General features: G+C 35.6%; 1 protein-coding gene across 1 annotated transcript in view; it reads left to right on the plus strand.

Moving 5' to 3' along the window:
- The window catches only part of twsg1a (twisted gastrulation BMP signaling modulator 1a), a 35284-nt gene extending 18084 nt beyond the window's left edge, over positions 1–17200 (plus strand). Inside the window, 4 exon segments of the mRNA NM_131797.3 lie at positions 2859–2958; positions 10173–10418; positions 14064–16486; positions 16515–17200. Of these exon segments, the coding sequence (NP_571872.2) occupies positions 2859–2958; positions 10173–10418; positions 14064–14245 (528 nt within the window). The 3' untranslated portion in view covers positions 14246–16486; positions 16515–17200.
- The last annotated feature ends 1029 nt before the right edge of the window (positions 17201–18229 follow it).

An 18229-nucleotide genomic window follows, 5' to 3' on the forward strand; every position in this document is an offset into this window, starting at 1 on the left:
ATATGCTGACGAAGCTGGCGGTTCATTGCGCTGTGGCGACCCCAAATTAATAAAGGGACTAAGCCGAAAAGAAAATGAATGAATGAATAAATATATATATATAAATATATATATATATATATATATATATATATATATATATATATATATATATATATATATATATATATATATATATATATATATATATATATTAGGGGTGTCACGATTTAAATTTTTAATCGAAATCGATCGAAATTTATGCTCAATTTCGATTATCAAATCAAAAAATAGAATCGTCGATGCTGCCACGCCCCCATGTCACGTCAGCTTGGCTTGCCAAGCGGGAAAAAACAGGCTTATTGAAGTGCTTGTTAAACTGCAGAAGCAGGAGACCCGTCAACAGAACTTAAACCCTCTCCTCTTTCAATATAGTCGCTGGTGTGGAAGTATTTTGGATTTCCAGTGAGTTATGTTGACAACGTTCGTGTTGTCGACAAAAAAAACACAGTTTTGCAAGCTCTGCTATGTACGTATTACGTACGGTTCGTCCGATAGACAACACCGGCATCGCGATCCTCCGCCCGCCCCCGTTGCAAATCCGCTCGCGAAAAATACACACTCAGGCCCTGTTTACACTGTCTTTGTTTTTAAATGGCATTTTAGAACGACAACGATTTGACATCCACAGTGGCGTGTAGCATTTCTGAGCAGCCCTCCTTCCTCACTACCGCTGAAAACACACATCACGTGACCACACAGACGCACTCACAGCCATGCGCTCGAGACAGCGGGTGCAGGCAGTCAAAGGACTGCTTCAATCTTTCACTCACTTGTACTTAGTCATTTTAGCGAACACCTCAGATACTGTTGGCTGGTTCCTGTTGGTTGTGCGTCTTTTTTTACCGACGCCATTATAACGACACAGATCACTGCCTATTCACGAGTCCCGCAGAAAAAGTGATTGACAGGTGGTAATTATGTGTATAACTTACCTTTATTCATTTACTGTATGATTTGTTTATGGGTAAAACAAAGACCATGCAGGTCAGGTAGGCTACAAATAATTAATTGGTCATTAATAAATTAATTATTCGTAATCGAAAATCGAATCGAATCGTGCCTTTAGAATCGAAAATGTAACCGAATCGAGGATTTGTAGGATCGAGACACCCTTAATATATACACACGAAAATATATATTATAATATTTTATATTTTATTTAATATTATAATTTAAAAAAATTATATATATATATATATAGGCAAGGCAAGGCACACACAGGCACAATGTTTTTATTTTTTTATTTTTACAAAATGATGTAGAAAAATAAGAGAATAATAGAAGGCAAAAGAAATGTTTTGCTAATAAATAGAGCTTGAAAATAAGCATTTTCTCCAGACAATCAGTTTGGCCCTTCAAACAGTTTTCGAGAAAAAGGTGGGCCTTGAAGTGAAAAAGTTGAGAACCCCTGTACTACGGTGTCATCCTCCATTTTCTTTCTACAGTGCTTGTGGGAGGGGCCGGGGAAGGGGCGGGGGTCAATTTTCCTGGGTCTGTGCGCGCAACAAATGGCCGGGGCTTAAGTTCTGTATCCACGTCATTTCATTCGAATCACTATGAGTTGACTCTTTTATAGATGAATCAATAGTTTTAAACACGGTGCACTTTCAGATTAAAGCCTTAGCTGGATACTTCACTTCACTTAGAGCTGTGTTACACACTACATGGATGGTCATTTTCAAAAACCCTTAATAGGGGCTCTTTAACTTATCTTGCGCTCAGCCAAAACACGTTACTTGAGAACAAGTATTAGATCCAAAAGACCAAAGAGTCGGTGATGCAGTGGCACAGTAGGTAGTGCTGTCACCTCACAGCAAGAAGGTTGCTGGGTTGCTGGTTCGAACCTCGGCTCAGTTGGCGTTTCTGTGTGGAGTTTGCAAGTTCTCCCTGCATTCGCGTGGGTTTCCTCCGGGTGCTCCGTTTTCCACAGTCCAAAGACATGCTGTACAGGTAAATCCTTGAGGAACTGTTTGACCTGCGCTGCTCTCACCTGGGGAGGTGTGCTCAAAGCACCCACTGACTGCCTGGAGCTCAGACGTCCGCATAGGCTGCAGTGCATGCCAGAATATGTGCGTGTGGTCGCGCGATGTGCGTTTTCAGTGGTATAGGGTGGACGGAGATCTGTTCAGAAACGCTGGGTGAAATGATAGTGTGGATATGGGTCGATTTGACTCTAAAACACTGTAATAGCGTAAAGTATTAGTGTAAATCGCAGGTCTGTTTTAATGGACAGGGCTTTCTGTGCAGTAATAATGCAATGATGTGTGTGTTGTAGAGTGTTTGTGTTGTAAGGAGTGTGTGTTGTGTTTGAGCGTAATAGTAATAATAGTGACTAATGGAATACTAACATGGATTCACTAATGGATGATACTTACATAGAGCATTTATTAATCATAGTACACACAGACACACACAGAAACACCAAAAACATACACACATAGACACTTACAGACATGCACATAGACACCCACACACACAGAGACACAGACACACACAACACTTAGATTACTTACTTAGATTACACTTAGAATCAATTACCCAGAGTTGTGTTTATTAACATTACTTAAAGGGATAGTTCACTCTAAAATTACAATTCGGTACTCTTGAGCACTGTATATTGTGTGTGTGTGTGTGTGTGTGTGTGTGTGTGTGTGTGTGTGTGTGTGTGTGTGTGTGTGTGTGTGTGTGTGTGTGTGTGTGTGTGTGTGTGTGTGTGTGTGTAGTTTTTCATTCATGAACTTCAGGCTTAGTCTTTACATGTCTTTTCACCCCAGTATGTTCACCTTTTATGATGTATATTTTGTGTGTGTGTGCAGGGTCTCTGTCAGTGCCGGCCTCAGGAGGGAAACTGCTCGTGTTGTAAAGAGTGTATGTTGTGTTTAAGTTCTCTCTGGGAGGAGTGCTGCGACTGTGTGGGTGAGTCTCAAATCAAACAAATCTCAACACTAATCTCATATTTAACTATGAAAAGAGCTTATAGTCTGATAGCTAATTATGTATTTATTTTTATTATTAAATTATATCAGTAAGGAAAAAATATTATGCATCCTGTGTTATTAGATTTTATTAAATACATTTTTTTTAAATTTGTTAGTTATTTTTTTTAATTTATATTATTTTATTTTATTATTAAAATTATTAAAATTATTTTATTTCATTTTTATTTTTAAATTAAAATTTTAAATTAAATTTTATTATTTTATAAATTTTATTTTGTCTTATTTATTTTAATTATTTATTTTATTTTTTTGTTTTATTTTTCTATTTATTTTATTTTTCAATTTTTATTTAATTTGTTTAATTTTTAATTAAATTTTATTTAATTTATTATTTATAAAATTTTATTTATTGTATTTTATTAAACATAAATATGAATTATAAATTAAAAATTCTGCAATTATATTAGTAATGAAAACTTTTATGCATCCTGTATTTTTTATTTTATGAAATAAAATTTTTAAATTTGTTATTTATTTTATTTTATTATTTTAATAAAAATAATTTTTAATTTATTTATTTCATTCCAATTAATTAAAATTCTTTTTTTTATTTAATTAATTTATTTTATTTATATAAAAGACCTAAAAGAAATGCATATTTTAACATCTTTTATAAATCAAACATTATACATTACATATTTTATTTACCTTTGAAATTGGATTTTAGTCATAATTAATTCTATTTATTATTAAAATCATTTAAAAGTATGTATCTGTAATGAAAAATATTTTTGCATTATTGTTAATCACATTAAATTAAGTACAATTTTATTTGATTAAAATGCTTACTACAGATGGTTAATGTGTAATGACATTATAAAAAAGAAATTCATATTTTATCCATTAAACATTATACATTATATATGTTATTTACCTATGAAATTAGTTTATAGTCTGATATCTTTTTTTATTATTATTATTAAATGTAGTAATGAAAAATATTATGCGTTGCTGTGGTATTTATTTATTTTATAAAATGTTAATACATTAAAGTTTTATTTTATTTTATTTTGTAAAACATAAAAAATATTTATATTATAAATTATAATTCTAAAATAAATGTAAAAATCTATGTAATGAGTTCATGATCTGATATCTAATTATTTTTATTCCTTATTAAAGTCAGTCTAAATTATATCAGTAATAAAATATTATGAATTACTGTGGTATTATTTTATTTGATTAAAAAATTTTAAAAAATATATATTTTATTTTATTTTATTAAAAATGCTTGCTACAGATAATTAATGTGTAATGACATTATAAAAAGACCTAAAAGAAATGCATATTTTATACATTAAACATCATGTATTTTATTTATAATTATGCGTTTTATAAATATATATATTTTTTTTTTCTAATTGTTTTGAAGTATTATTACAATCAGTCTAAATTATATCAGTTATGAAAAATATTGTGCATTACTTTTTGATTAATTTTAATAATTGTATTTTTTTATTTTGGCGAGGCAGTGGCGCAGTAGGTATATATTTTACCATATTTAATACACTAAACTTCACGTGCACATCACATATTTTACTTTAAATGCAACAAATTCTAAAATACATGAGTAATTTCAAGACTGCATTATCAGAATTATTAAGAGCTGAACTAAAGTGATCTAAGCAAATGTTTGGTACGCTTAATGTTTAACTGAGCAAAAGTGAAAAATGATAATGCATTAGTACGAGTGGAGCGGAGACTATAAATGAGGCTTGTGTGAACAGGTTTGTGTCATTGTCGGTCCGCTGAGGATAAATATTAGGACTGCTGCTCGCTTCTCTGACAGCACAATAAAGTGTGAAGTGAGAAGCCCCAGATCTTCCTCTCACTCACACAAACACACACACACACACACACACACACACACACACACACACACACACACACACACACACACACACACACACACACTCAAAACATCATTCCTGGGCATATATCAGCAGCTTATACAGGATAAATGTTTAGATGCCACGATTGCCCGTCACTGTGTAAATGTTCACAGATCACACACAGCCAATGAACGGCATTACTCTAGATCTGATGGAGTTTACATTTTTAAAAATAATAACAAAAACAAGATGAAAATGATGTATCGTAATCAATTTATGATTTTATAACACACACACACACACACACACACACACACACACACACACATTAATATTTTTTGGTAGCATTATATATGTAAAGACTGTGGTATAGTTTTGTTGATCATACACTACCTGACAAAAGTTTTGTAGTGGATCCCAGTTGTAAGAGCAACAAATAATAACTTGACTTCTAGTTAATAATGTGGAAAAGTGGCAGAAGGCAGATTTTTCTGCTGAATCATCTGTTGAGCTGCATCCCAATCATCACAAATACTGCAGAAGACCTACTGGAACCCACATGGACCCAAGTTTCTCACAGAAATCAGTTTGGTGAAGGAAAAATCATGGTTTGGGGTTACATTCAGTATGCGGGTGTGCGAGAGAGCTGCAGAGTGGATGGCAACATCAAAAGACATTTGTGCTGCCCATTACATTACAAACCACAGGAGAGGGCAAATTCTCCAGCAGGATAGCGCTCCTTCTCATACTTCAGCCTCCACATCAAAGCTCCTGAAAGCAAAGAAGGTCAAGGATTGGCCAGCCCAGTCACCAGACATGAACATTATCAAGTATGTCTGGGGTAAGAAGAAGGAGGAGGCATTGAAGATGAATCCAAAGAGTCTTGATGAACTCTGGGAGTCCTGCAGGAACGCTTTCTTTGCCATTCCAGATGACTTTATTAATCAGTGATTTGAGTCATGTCAGAGATGTATGGATGCAGTCCTCCAAGCTCATGATGGAGTCAGACACAATATTCAATCTGTTTCCACTGCAGCAGGACTTTATAATAATAATAATAATAATAATTTTTATTTATATAGCGCCTTTCCAGAGCTCAAGGACAAGTATGCAACAAAAAGATAAACAAACATACATAAGGTCAAATATAACAAACTGGAATTACACAAACAAGACCTAAGAGACATATGAGCAGAGTAGTGGTGGATCAGATAAAGTAGTCAGTTTGGCAGGTCAGAAGCGAAGCATTCAGGAAATAAGTGAGTCTTAAGTAAGGATTTGAATTCAGAGATATCATTAGCAGAGTGGAGTGAGCGTGGTAGAGAGTTCCAGAGTTTGGGTGCAATAACACTAAATGATCTGCCCCCCATTGAAGAGAGGCGCTACCGAGGGACAGCGAGTCAGCAGAACGTAAAGAGCGAGTTGGGGTGTAGGGGACAAGCCTGTTGCAGAGATAGGAGGGTGCTAGGTTATTTAGGGATCTAAATGCAAGGAGGAGAATTTTGAATTTAATGCGGTATGCAACCGGGAGCCAATGATGTTCTTTCTTTATATTATATATAAATTTATATATAAAATATAATATAAAAATATAATATAAATATATATATATATATATATATATATATATATATATATATATATATATATATATATATATTTATATCTATCTTTATATACTTTAATTATATTCTATACTGGACATTATTTATGTTCAGTGACAAGACTTTTGTCTCAGCATAGTCAGACTTAACTGTCCTAATGAAATCATTAAAAATCAAGGCATGATCATATTTTATTCTGCTAAAATAAGCGTAATCTAGAGGCCTTTGCCTTTTATATGAGCCACTTCTGATACCAAATGACCCACACAAGTCAAGTTATTATTTGTTACTTTATTATTTGTTGACTCATATATATTATAAATAATAGATTTCATAAATATTTTTGTGTGTATGTTTGATAGGGGTGTCACGATTTCGATTTTTAATCGAAATCGATCAAAATTTATGCTTAATTTCGATTATCGAATCAAAAAATAGAATCGTCGATGCTGCCACGCCCCCATGTCACGTCAGCTTGGCTTGCCAAGCGTGAATAAACAGGCTTGTTGAAGTGCTTGTTAAACTGCAGACGCAGGAGACCCGTCAACAGAGCTTAAATCCTCTCCTCTTTCAATGAAGTCACTGGTGTGGAAGTATTTTGGATTTCCAGTTAGTTATGTTGACAACGTTCGTGTTGTCGACAAAAAAACACAGTTTGCAAGCTCTGATATGTACGTATTACGGTTGGGATGATAGACGATGGGCGCATCGCGATTCTCCACCCCGCACCCGTTGCAAATCCGCTCTTAAATGGCATTTTAGAACGACAACGATCCACACTGGCGTGTAGCATTTCTGAGGAGCCCCCCGTCCTCACTACCGCTGAAAACGCACATCACGTGACCACACACACTCATTCACACACAGATACAGATGCACACACATTGTCATGCGCTCGAGACAGCGGGTCCAGGCAGTCAGCGGGTCAGTAGACTGCTTCCATCTTTTACTTTCACACTTGTACTTAGTCATTTTAGCGAACACCTCTGATACTGTTGGCTGGTTCCTGTTGGTTGTGCAACTTTTTTACCGACGCCATTATAACGACACAGATCACTGCCTATTCACGAGTCCCGCAGAAAAAGTGATTGACAGGTTGTAATTATGTGTGTAACTTACCTTTATTCATTTACTGTATGATTTGTTTATGGGTAAAACAAAGACCATGCAGGTCAGGTAGTTTAAACGGTAGGCTACTAATAATTAATTCGTTATTAATTAATTAATTATTGATCATCGAAAATCGAATCGAATCGTGACTTTAGAATCGAAAATGTAACCGAATCGAGGATTTGGAGGATTGTGACACCCTTAATGTTTGATGACTTTTGTAATATTATATGATAGTTTTCTAATTGTTTTGAACAACTTACAAAAGTTAATCAATCAAAGTTTTTCCTTGATGTTTTTAAAACTGTTTATATTTTTCTAAACCCATGAGATCCTTCTAAACCACACACAAATAATGCACACGGTGTGTTCATCTGTAGTTTACAGTGTGTTTTTACAAGCTTTGTCAACCATAACAAAACCAAGATGCGAATGATGCGTCATAATAAACATTCCTGTGACTCAACAGCGCATGATGCTTCAGTTCTCATGAAAGGCCGAGGCGGCGGAGATTGTTGTGTTCAAACACAGCTTTATTAGCCGAGGGACAGAAGTGTGTGTTGTTCCTGAAGGCCTGAATCTGCCTAATCAGAAGCAGCTGTTCTGGCAGCCGCTCGACATGTAATGTGAAACACACGCTCTGCAGATCTGCTCCTTATTAAAGCTCCATCTATTAGCTGATGAACAGAGCTTTATCTCGGCTGCTGACAGTCCTGCGCTGAACATCTTCAACTGTGGTCCCGTTGGCTTGTTAAGGCTGTCATCGGCAGAAAGACTCTAAGGGGGCTTTCGCACAGAAAGCGTTATTCCTCTTCAACGCGCTACTTTTCTAATGTTTTTCCATGTAAACATGTGCTGAATGGATGTGTGTGACCGTCATGCTCACGTCTCAAATCACATTTTTTTATATGCCATGAAAGTTGAACTTTTTTGTGAACTGTTTTGTGCAGTGGACCAATCAGAGGAGCTCAGAGGCGGGGCAACCGATGTATAGTAGAAAGTTGGCACGACAGCTGCTTTATTTATCGTTATGTCATGGCGGAAGGGGCTGCACGGTGGTACAGTGGGTAGCACATTCGCCTCACAACAAGAAAGTCGCTGGTTCGAGCATCGACTGGGTCGGTTGCCATTTCTGTGTGGAGTTTGCATGTTCTCTCCGTGTGGCGTGGGTTTCCTCTGGATGTTCCGGGTTCTCTAAATACTCTAAATTGTCCATAGTGTATGAGTGTGTATGAATGTTTCCCAGTAATGGGTTGCATCTGGAAGGGCATCTGCTGCGTAAAAAATTTGCTGGACAATTTGAAAAATTTAAATAAATTAAATTAAATTAAATTAAAAAAACAAAAAATAATAACAACAATAATAATAAAAAATTAAACAAAAAATAAATTATTACATTTTAAAATAAAAAAATTATAAATTAAATTTAAAAATATATAAAATGCAAGTAATAAAATAAAAAAATTAATAATAAATTAAATAAATGAAGATAAACACAGTAATGCACAACTTTTTCATTACTGATGTAATTTAGTATTTAATACATAAATACAATTAGCTATCAGACTATAAACCAGTGGTTCTCAAAGTCGGGGTCGGGACCCCCTGGGGGGTCGCGGGACAATGACAAGGGGTCACTTGGTGATATCCAAAACTCAAATAAATTGTATTAAACTATTAGAATTACCATATTTTATTCATAACCGACAGAATATAGTTAATAGGTGCATTAAAGAAACAACAACATAAAAATAACAATCAGCCTTTAGTAATTAAATGTAAATTAATAAAATTAATTAATTAAAAAAATTTATAAAAAAATGTAATTAAATCCATAAATGACTATAAAAAAACATTATATGGCTAATAGACTGTTGCATTTTTGTGTTGTCAATAAGCTCATGTTTATATTTGCCTATAGTTGTGTCTGCAATGTTTACATATTTACAGTACAACCACCTTGAAAAATGGGGGTCGCGAGCCACTGATATGATTATTTTTGGGGTCGCGGGCTGAAAAGTTTGGGAACCCCTGCTATAAACCAATGTCATAGGTAAATAAAATATGTAATGTGTAATGTTTAATGTATAAAATATGCATTCTTTTAGGTCTTTTGTTTATTGCAATATTACACATTAACCTGTACCATCTGGATGCATTTTATAAATAAAATAAAATAAATTGAGCCTCGGCTGGGTCAGTTGGCACTTCTGTGTGGAGTTTGCATGTTCTCCCTGCGTTCGTGTGGGTTTCCTCCGGGTGCTCCGGTTTCCCCCACAGTCCAAACACATGCGGTACAGGTGAATTGGGTAGGCTAAATTGTCTGTAGTGTATGATTGTGAATGAGTGTGTATGGCTGTTTCCCAGAGATGGGTTGCAGCTGCTGCGTAAAACGTGCTGGATAAGTTGGCGGTTCATTCCACTGTGGCCACCCCGGATTAATAAAGGAACTAAGCCGAAAAGAAATTGAATGAATCAATGAATGAATAATGACATCACGGCGATACTGTAAAAGCATGATATTTTTATCCAAGGTTATCATACTGTCAGAATCTTATATTGGCTCTGTGTTTTGTGTCTGGCAGGGATGTGTAACCCTAGGAGCTACAACGACAGTCCTGCCACCTCCAAAAGCACGGTGGAGGAGCTTTACCGGCCTATCCCATCGCTTTTCCGCGCTCTGACAGAAGGAGACGCTCCCATTAACATGATGGTGGTGTCGTTCCCTGTGGCTGAAGAACTGTCCCATCACGAGAACCTGGTGTCCTTTCTGGAGACCCTCGACAGCCAGAGCCAAAACATCTCTCTGCCCACCAGCAGCGCACAGGACGGTGAGCCACAACATAAAAAAAACTAAACAGAAAAGAAAAGAATAGAATAGAATAGAATAGAATAGAATAATAGACAAGAACATAATAGAACAGAACAAAATAGTAGAACAGACCAGAACAGAATAATAGAATAGAACAGAACACAACAGAACAGAAGAATAGAACAGAATAACAGAACAGGATAATAGAACAGAACTGAACATAATAGAATTGAATAACAGAACATAATACAATAAAATAGAACAGAAAAGAAAACTAGAACAGAGCAAAATAATAGAACGGAATAGATTAGAACAGAACAATAGAACATAAGAGTAGAGTAGAACTGAACTAAACAGAACTGAACTGAACATATTAGAACTGAACAGAACTGAACACATCAGAACTGAAATGAACTGAACAGAACAGAACTGAACTGAACAGTTCAACTAACCACATCAGAACAAAACTGAACTAAACTGAACAGATCAGAACAGAACAGAACTGAACTGAACGGAACAGGTCAGAACTGAACTGAACAGAACTGAATAGAAGAGAACTGAACTGAACTGATCAGAACTGAACAGAACAGATCAGAACTGAACAGAACAGAACAGAACAGATCAACATAACAGAACTGAACTGAACCGATCAGAACTGAAATGAACAGAACAGAACAGATTAAATTAACAGATCAGAACATAACATAACATAACAGATCAGATCAGAACAGAACAGAACAGAACAGAACAGAACTGAACTGAACGGAACAGGTCAGAACAGAACAGAACTGAACTGATCAGAACAGAACAGAACAGAACAACTTAACAGAACAGATCAGAACAGAACAGAACTGAACTGAACCGATCAGAACTGAAATGAACAGAACAGAACAGATTAAATTAACAGATCAGAACATAACATAACAGATCAGAACAGAACAGAACTGAACGGAACAGGTCAGAACAGAACAGAACTGAACTGATCAGAACAGAACAGAACAGAACAGAACAACTTAACAGAACAGATCAGAACAGAACAGATCAACTTAACAGAACAGAACAGAACAGATCAGATCAGAAATGAACAGAACTGAACTGATCAGAACTGAACTGAATAGAACAAAATAGAACTGAACAGAGCAGGACAGATCAGAATTGAACAGAACAGAACAGAAAAGAACAGATCAACTGTACAGAACAGAAATGAACTGAACAGAACAGATCAACTAAATTAAACAGAACTGAATAGAACAGAACAGATCAGAACTGAACAGAACAGAACTGAACGGAACAGGTCAGAACAGAACAGAACTGAACTGAACGGAACAGGTCAGAACAGAACTGAACTGATCAGAACAGAACAGATCAACTTAACAGAACAGAACAGAACAGATCAGATCAGAAATTAACAGAACTGAACTGATCAGAACTGAACAGAACAGATCAACATAACAGAACTGAACTGAACAGAACAGATCAGAACTGAACTGAATAGAACAAAATAGAACTGAACAGAGCAGGACAGATCAGAACTGAACAGAACAGAACAGAAAAGAACAGATCAACTGTACAGAACAGAAATGAACTGAACAGAACAGAACAGATCAACTGAATTAAACAGAACTGAATAGAACAGAACAGATCAGAACTGAACAGAACTGAACTGAACTGAGCTGAGCTGAACAGAACTGAACAGATCAACTGAACAGAACAGAACTGAGCAGATCAGAACTGAACAGAACAGAACAGAACTGAGCAGATCAGAACTGAACAGAACAGATCAGAACTGAACAGATCAACTGAACTGAACAGAACAAAACAGGTCAACTGAACTGAACAGAACTGAACAGATCAGAACTGAACAGAACTAAACAGATCAACTGAACTGAACAGATCAACTGAACAGATCAATTGAACAGAACAGAACTGAACAGATCAGAACTTAACAGAACTAAACAGATCAACTGAACTGAACAGAACTGAACAGATCAACTGAACAGAACTGAACTGAACAGATCAACTAAACAGACCAGGGGCCTCATGTATCAACGCTGCGTATGCACAAAAACATTGCGTACGCCAGGTTTCACGCTCAGAATCGCTCACGTTTGGATTTACTAACAATGAACTGAACGTGGGAATGTGCGCAGCTTCACGGCAGCTTTCTGGCAGGCGTACGCACATTTTTTGTGCGTGTCTGTTTTATTTACATTGGCGACTCCTAGAGGCAGTTGTGTTAAATTCCTCTCTACAAAGTGTCTGAGCCTTGCAATGGCAGCTGTATGAGACGGGTTCAGCAGGTATATAAGGTTTCCATACCATACAGTTGACCAGCCAAACATTAAAGCACAATTTGCAGCAGTCGCCTGTTTTCCCAATGTAATCTGAGCTCTCTACTGCACGCACATTACTATAAAGACACTATCTGAAGATGAATTTGCATGCGTGAATCAGAAACATTTCCATTCAATAAATGTGCAAATAAAATATGATGCTTATTGATATGAACTTATTGATGATTCCTACTAGTCTTTCTCGTGATAAATAGTCGGCAAAATCTGATATGTAGCGGGGAAAAAACAAGAAAGAAATCATCAGACGCTGGATTCGAGCCGAGTTCATGCTCGAACGAAACTATTCATGATCACATGCGTCTGACAAGGTGCGCCACTGAGACTGGTAAGGGAATCGCAACATTTTACACCTATAAACCACACTATTTCTATCTTTGATGCACTCAGTGCGATGTTCAGACCCAACTGTGTTAACCGCATCAGCTAAACTCTCCCACTCTATTTTTTTCTTTTGTTGTTAATTCCGGAGAACAAACTTGCAAATAACACCGCTTTTCTCCGGTCTACCTCCGAAAGCAGCACCTCCAATTCACATTCTGTTCAAAGTTTCTCTTCTTGCTTGCTTTTGCCATTGCTTTTTCGTTGGGTTTTTCCATTAGCATAGTCATTAGCATATTCATACAGGGGAGGAGGCAGGGAGGGGTTTTGTGCTCGTGCATGTTGCGCTCAGTTTCACGTTCATTCGGATGTACAAAATAATATGCGTGAGATTCGGCGTACGCAGTGTTTCATACATCTGAATTTTTTTCTGCGTACGCACATTTACAGCTTTGTGCGTACGCAATGTTTTAGTAAGATTTCCACGCAAGTCTTCGTACATGAGGCCCCAGAACTGAACAGATACAATGAAAAGAACTGAACAGAATTGAACAGATCAACTAAACAGAACAGAACTGAACAGATACACTGAACAGATCAACTGAACAGATCAATTGAACTGAGCAGAACTGAACAGATCAACTGAACAGAACTAAACAGATCAACTGAACAGATCAGAACTGAACAGAACTAAACAGATAAACTGAACTGAACAGAACTGAACAGATCAAGTGAACAGATCAATTGAACAGAACAGAACTAAACAGATCAACTGAACAGAACAGAACAGAACAAAACAAATCAACTGAACAGAACAGAACTGAACAGAATAGAATGGCTTTTATTGTCACTGTACACATACTGTATATAAAGTACATTATGTACAATACAATACAATAGCATCTCCCTATTCAGTGCAAACATGCAAATCTCCCTGTTCTCTGCTGTGCATGTGCTCATATGGTCTGTGTGTGTGTGTCCTCATTCCTCAGATGCCTTGTGTACGGTGGTCTACTTTGATGACTGTGTGTCCATCCGTCAGTGTAAGCAGTACTGCGAGTCTATGGGTGGATCAAAGTACCGCTGGTTTCATAACGCCTGCTGCGAGTGCATCGGGCCAGAGTGTCTGGACTACGGCAGCAAAACCGTCAAGTGCATGAACTGCCTGATCTGAGGCTCCACAACAAACACCTTCTCTTCTCGTTTACATCACCTTTCATCTATAGTTCACACAAAACTGACAATTACGACCTCTAATTTAGTCATCTTTCACTTTTCTTTCTTCTGTTAAACACAAAAGAAGATGTTTTGAAGAATGTTGGAAACCTGTAACCATTGACCTCCATTGTTTTTGTTTTTTCTACTAAGGAAGTCAATGGTTACCAGTTTTCAGCATTCTTTAAAATGTCTTCTTTAGCATTCAACAGAAGAAAGACACTAAAGAAAATATTTTGAAGAGTGTTGGAAACCTGTAGCTATTGACTTCCATTGTATTTGTTTTTCTTATTGTTGAAGTCAATGGTTACCGTTTTTCAGCATTCTTCAAAATATCTTCTTTCGCGTTCAACAGAAGAAAGACATAAAAGAAGATATTTTGAAGAATGTTGTAAACATGTAACCTTTCTATTCAATTGTATTTGTTTTACTTATTATGGAAGTCAATGGTTACAGAGATAAAAGATAAGATACTCATAAGGTTAAGGAACCACTTGTGGGAGAGTAAATTGTGAGTAAATTTAAACTTTTGGGTGAACTATCCCTTTAGTCTTGTCTGATGGAAATAAGTTCACCCCAAAATGAAAGACACAGAATATATTTTGAAGAATGTTGTAAACCTGTAATTTTAACTTCCATAATATTTGTTTTTCCTACTATGAAAGTCAATGGTTACAGATTTCCAACATGTCTCAAAATGTCTTATTTTGTGTTCAACAGAGGAAATACACAAAAGTAGATATTTTGTTGAATGTTGGAAACCTGTAGCCATTGACTTCCATAGTATTTGTTTTTCTTTAAATGGAAGTCAATGGTTACAGATAGAAAAGATAAGATACTGGAAGCAGAGCAGATTAATCTTGTCTTGTGGAAAACAAGTTCACCCCATAATTATAATTTACTCACTCTTTACTCTCCCTCAAGTGGTTATACATTTTTTTAAGAGTCTTTCTTCTGTTGAACACTCAAGAAGATATTTTAAAGAATGTTGGAATTCTGTAACCATTGACTTCCATTGTTGTTGTTTTTTTACTACTATGGAAGTCAATGGTTAATGGTTTTCAGCAATCTTCAAAATATCTTCTTTAGCATTCAATAGAAGAAAGACACAAAATAAGATATTTTGAAGAATGTTGGGAACCTGTAACCATTCACTTCGACAGTATTTGTTTTTCTTACTATGGAAGACAATCGTTGCAGATTTTCAACATGCTTAAAAATATCTTCTTTAGTGTTCAACAAGAAAGACACAAAAGAAGATATTTTGAAGAATGTTGGAAACCTGTAATATTGATTTCCATAGTGTTTGATTTTATTATTATGAAAGTCAATAGTTACCAGTTTTCAGCATCCTTCAAAATATCTTCTTAGCGTTCAACAGAAGACATAAAAGAAGATATTTTAAAGAATGTTGTAAACCTGTAATATTGACTTCCATAATATTTGTTTTTCTTATTATGTAAGTCAATGGTTACTGGTTTTCAGCATTCATCAAAATATCTTCTTCAGTGTTCAACAGGAGAAAGACACAAAAGAAAATATTTTGAAGAATGTTGGGAACCTGTAACCATTGACTTTCACAGTATTTGTTTTTCCTACTTTGGAAGTCAATGGTTACAGATTTCCAACATGTTTTAAAATATCTTCTTTTGTGGCTTCTGTTGAACGCTAAAGAAGATATTCTATAATATTGATATCCATAGTGTTTAATTTTATTATTATGGAAGTCAATGGTTACCAGTTTTTAGCATTCTTAAAAATATAATATTTATTGTTTAACAGAAGACACAGAAGATAGTTTGAAGATTGTTGGGAACCTGTAACCATTGGCTTCCATTGTATTTGTTTTTCTTACAATGGAAGTCAATGGTTACAGATTTTTAACATTCTTTAAAATATCTTATTTAGCGTTCAACAGAAGAAAAACATAAAAGAAGATGTTTTAAAGAATGTCGGAAACCTGTAATATTAATTGCCATAGTGTTTGATTTTATTATTATGGAAGTCAATGGTTACAGATAAAATAAGATAAGATACTGGAAGCACTTAAGGCAGAGTAAATTGTAAGCAATTTTAAATTTTTGGGTGAACTAACTCCTTATTCTTGTCTTTTGGGAAATAAATTCACCCCAAAATAAACATTTACTCACAATTTCCTCTCCCTCAATTGGTTATAAATCTTTATGAGTGTCTTTCTTCTGTTTAAAACTAAAGAAGATATTTTGAAGAATGTTGGGAACCTGTACCCATTGACCTCCACAGTATTTGTTTTTCCTACTATGAAGGTCAATGCTTACAGGTTTTCTTCTTTAGGGTACGTTCTTTATGGAAGTCAGTAGTTACTGGTTTTCAGCATTCTTCAAAATATCTTCTTTAGCGTTCAACAAAAGAAAGACACAGAAGATGATATTTTGAAGAATGTTGGAAACCTGTAACCATTCTATTTGTTTTTCTGCTATGGAAGTCAATGGTTACTGGTTTTCAACATTCTTCAAAATATCTTCTTTTGCATTCAACAGAAGAAAGAAACTCATAAAGGTTTATGACCACTTGAGGGGGAGTAAATGATGACAGAATTTTCAGCTTGTGTGAGCTGCCACTTTTAAGTGTTTTTTTACTGATCATGAATTATTATTAATATTAATACAGCAGCAGCAGCATGTAAGGATCATCCAGATCATATTCCATGTGTATATAGTTCACATTTCATATTCATATCTCTGGTTTGAGTATTAAAAACCAACTTGTTTGTTTGTTTTTTTTAATTATGTGACGATTTCTTCATTCGAGGTCTTAGTCTTTCTGTCTCCCGGTGATCTATATTGTTAGGAAAACATTTGATGTGATGATTTTGCAGTGAAAGGCTATTTAATCTGTATCCGTATGTGTCAAATATACAAAGTTTGATTCACACATATTAAATGTTATTATTTTTTTTCTTTTACGAATCACACATGGATGTTAATTATTTTACTGATTAGTTAAATTCCAAGTTAATATATGCCATTGAAGATTAAACTATTAGGGAAATGTTCATTATTTTATTTTAAGTATTTCCTTAGTGAAGTTTCACAAACTCATTTCAAGAGGAGCATGTGATATGACTGATCGCGGCTGGTCTTTCATCTGTAATCATTAGTAAGCCAATCGGATCATTCCAAACTCACTATAAATAACACGACTAGCTTTACACTATCATCTTTTATTTATTTATTTATTTTGAAGAATCCCCTCATCAGTTACCCCTTTCCTCCTTTACCAGGGGGAGCTCTTGAGAACGACCTGATCTCGTACCCCAGGGGTGTCAAACTCAATTCCTGGAGGGCCGAAGCCCTGCACAGTTTAGTTCCAACCCTGCTCCAACACACTTACCTGTAGGTTTCAAACAAGCCTGAAGGACTCAATTAGTCTGATCAGGTGTGTTTAATTAGGGTTGGAACTGAACTGTGCAGAGCTGCGGCCCTTTTGAAACTGAGTTTGACACCTGTGTCGTACCCTCTTACATGCTCATTGACCAGGCGGGAGCCCTGGGCTCAATTATTCTCAGCTCAGGGTTTTCTTCCGGGACAGTATGCCAAACCTGCTATTATTATCAAGCAATGTCCGAGTGTGAACTCTTGAAATGATGTTTAACAAAGCGAGGATTTTTAAAAAAAATATACACTACCTGACAAAAGTTTTTTCACTTTTGAAAAGTTTTAGGAACCACAAATATTAACTTGACTTCTAGTTGATCATTTGGTATCAGAAGTGGCTCATATGAAAGGCAAAGGCCTCTAGATGTCGCTTATTTGACCACAATAAAATATGATCATGTCTTGATTTTTAATGATTTCATTAGGACAGTAAGGTCTGACTTTGCGTAGACAAAAGTCTTGTCACTGAACAGAAATAATGTCCAGTATAGAATATCAAGTCCTGCTGCAGTGGAGACAGAATGAAT

This window comes from Danio rerio, chromosome 2 (genome assembly GCF_049306965.1).
Source record: "Danio rerio strain Tuebingen ecotype United States chromosome 2, GRCz12tu, whole genome shotgun sequence".
Taxonomy (NCBI): Eukaryota; Metazoa; Chordata; class Actinopteri; order Cypriniformes; family Danionidae; genus Danio; species Danio rerio.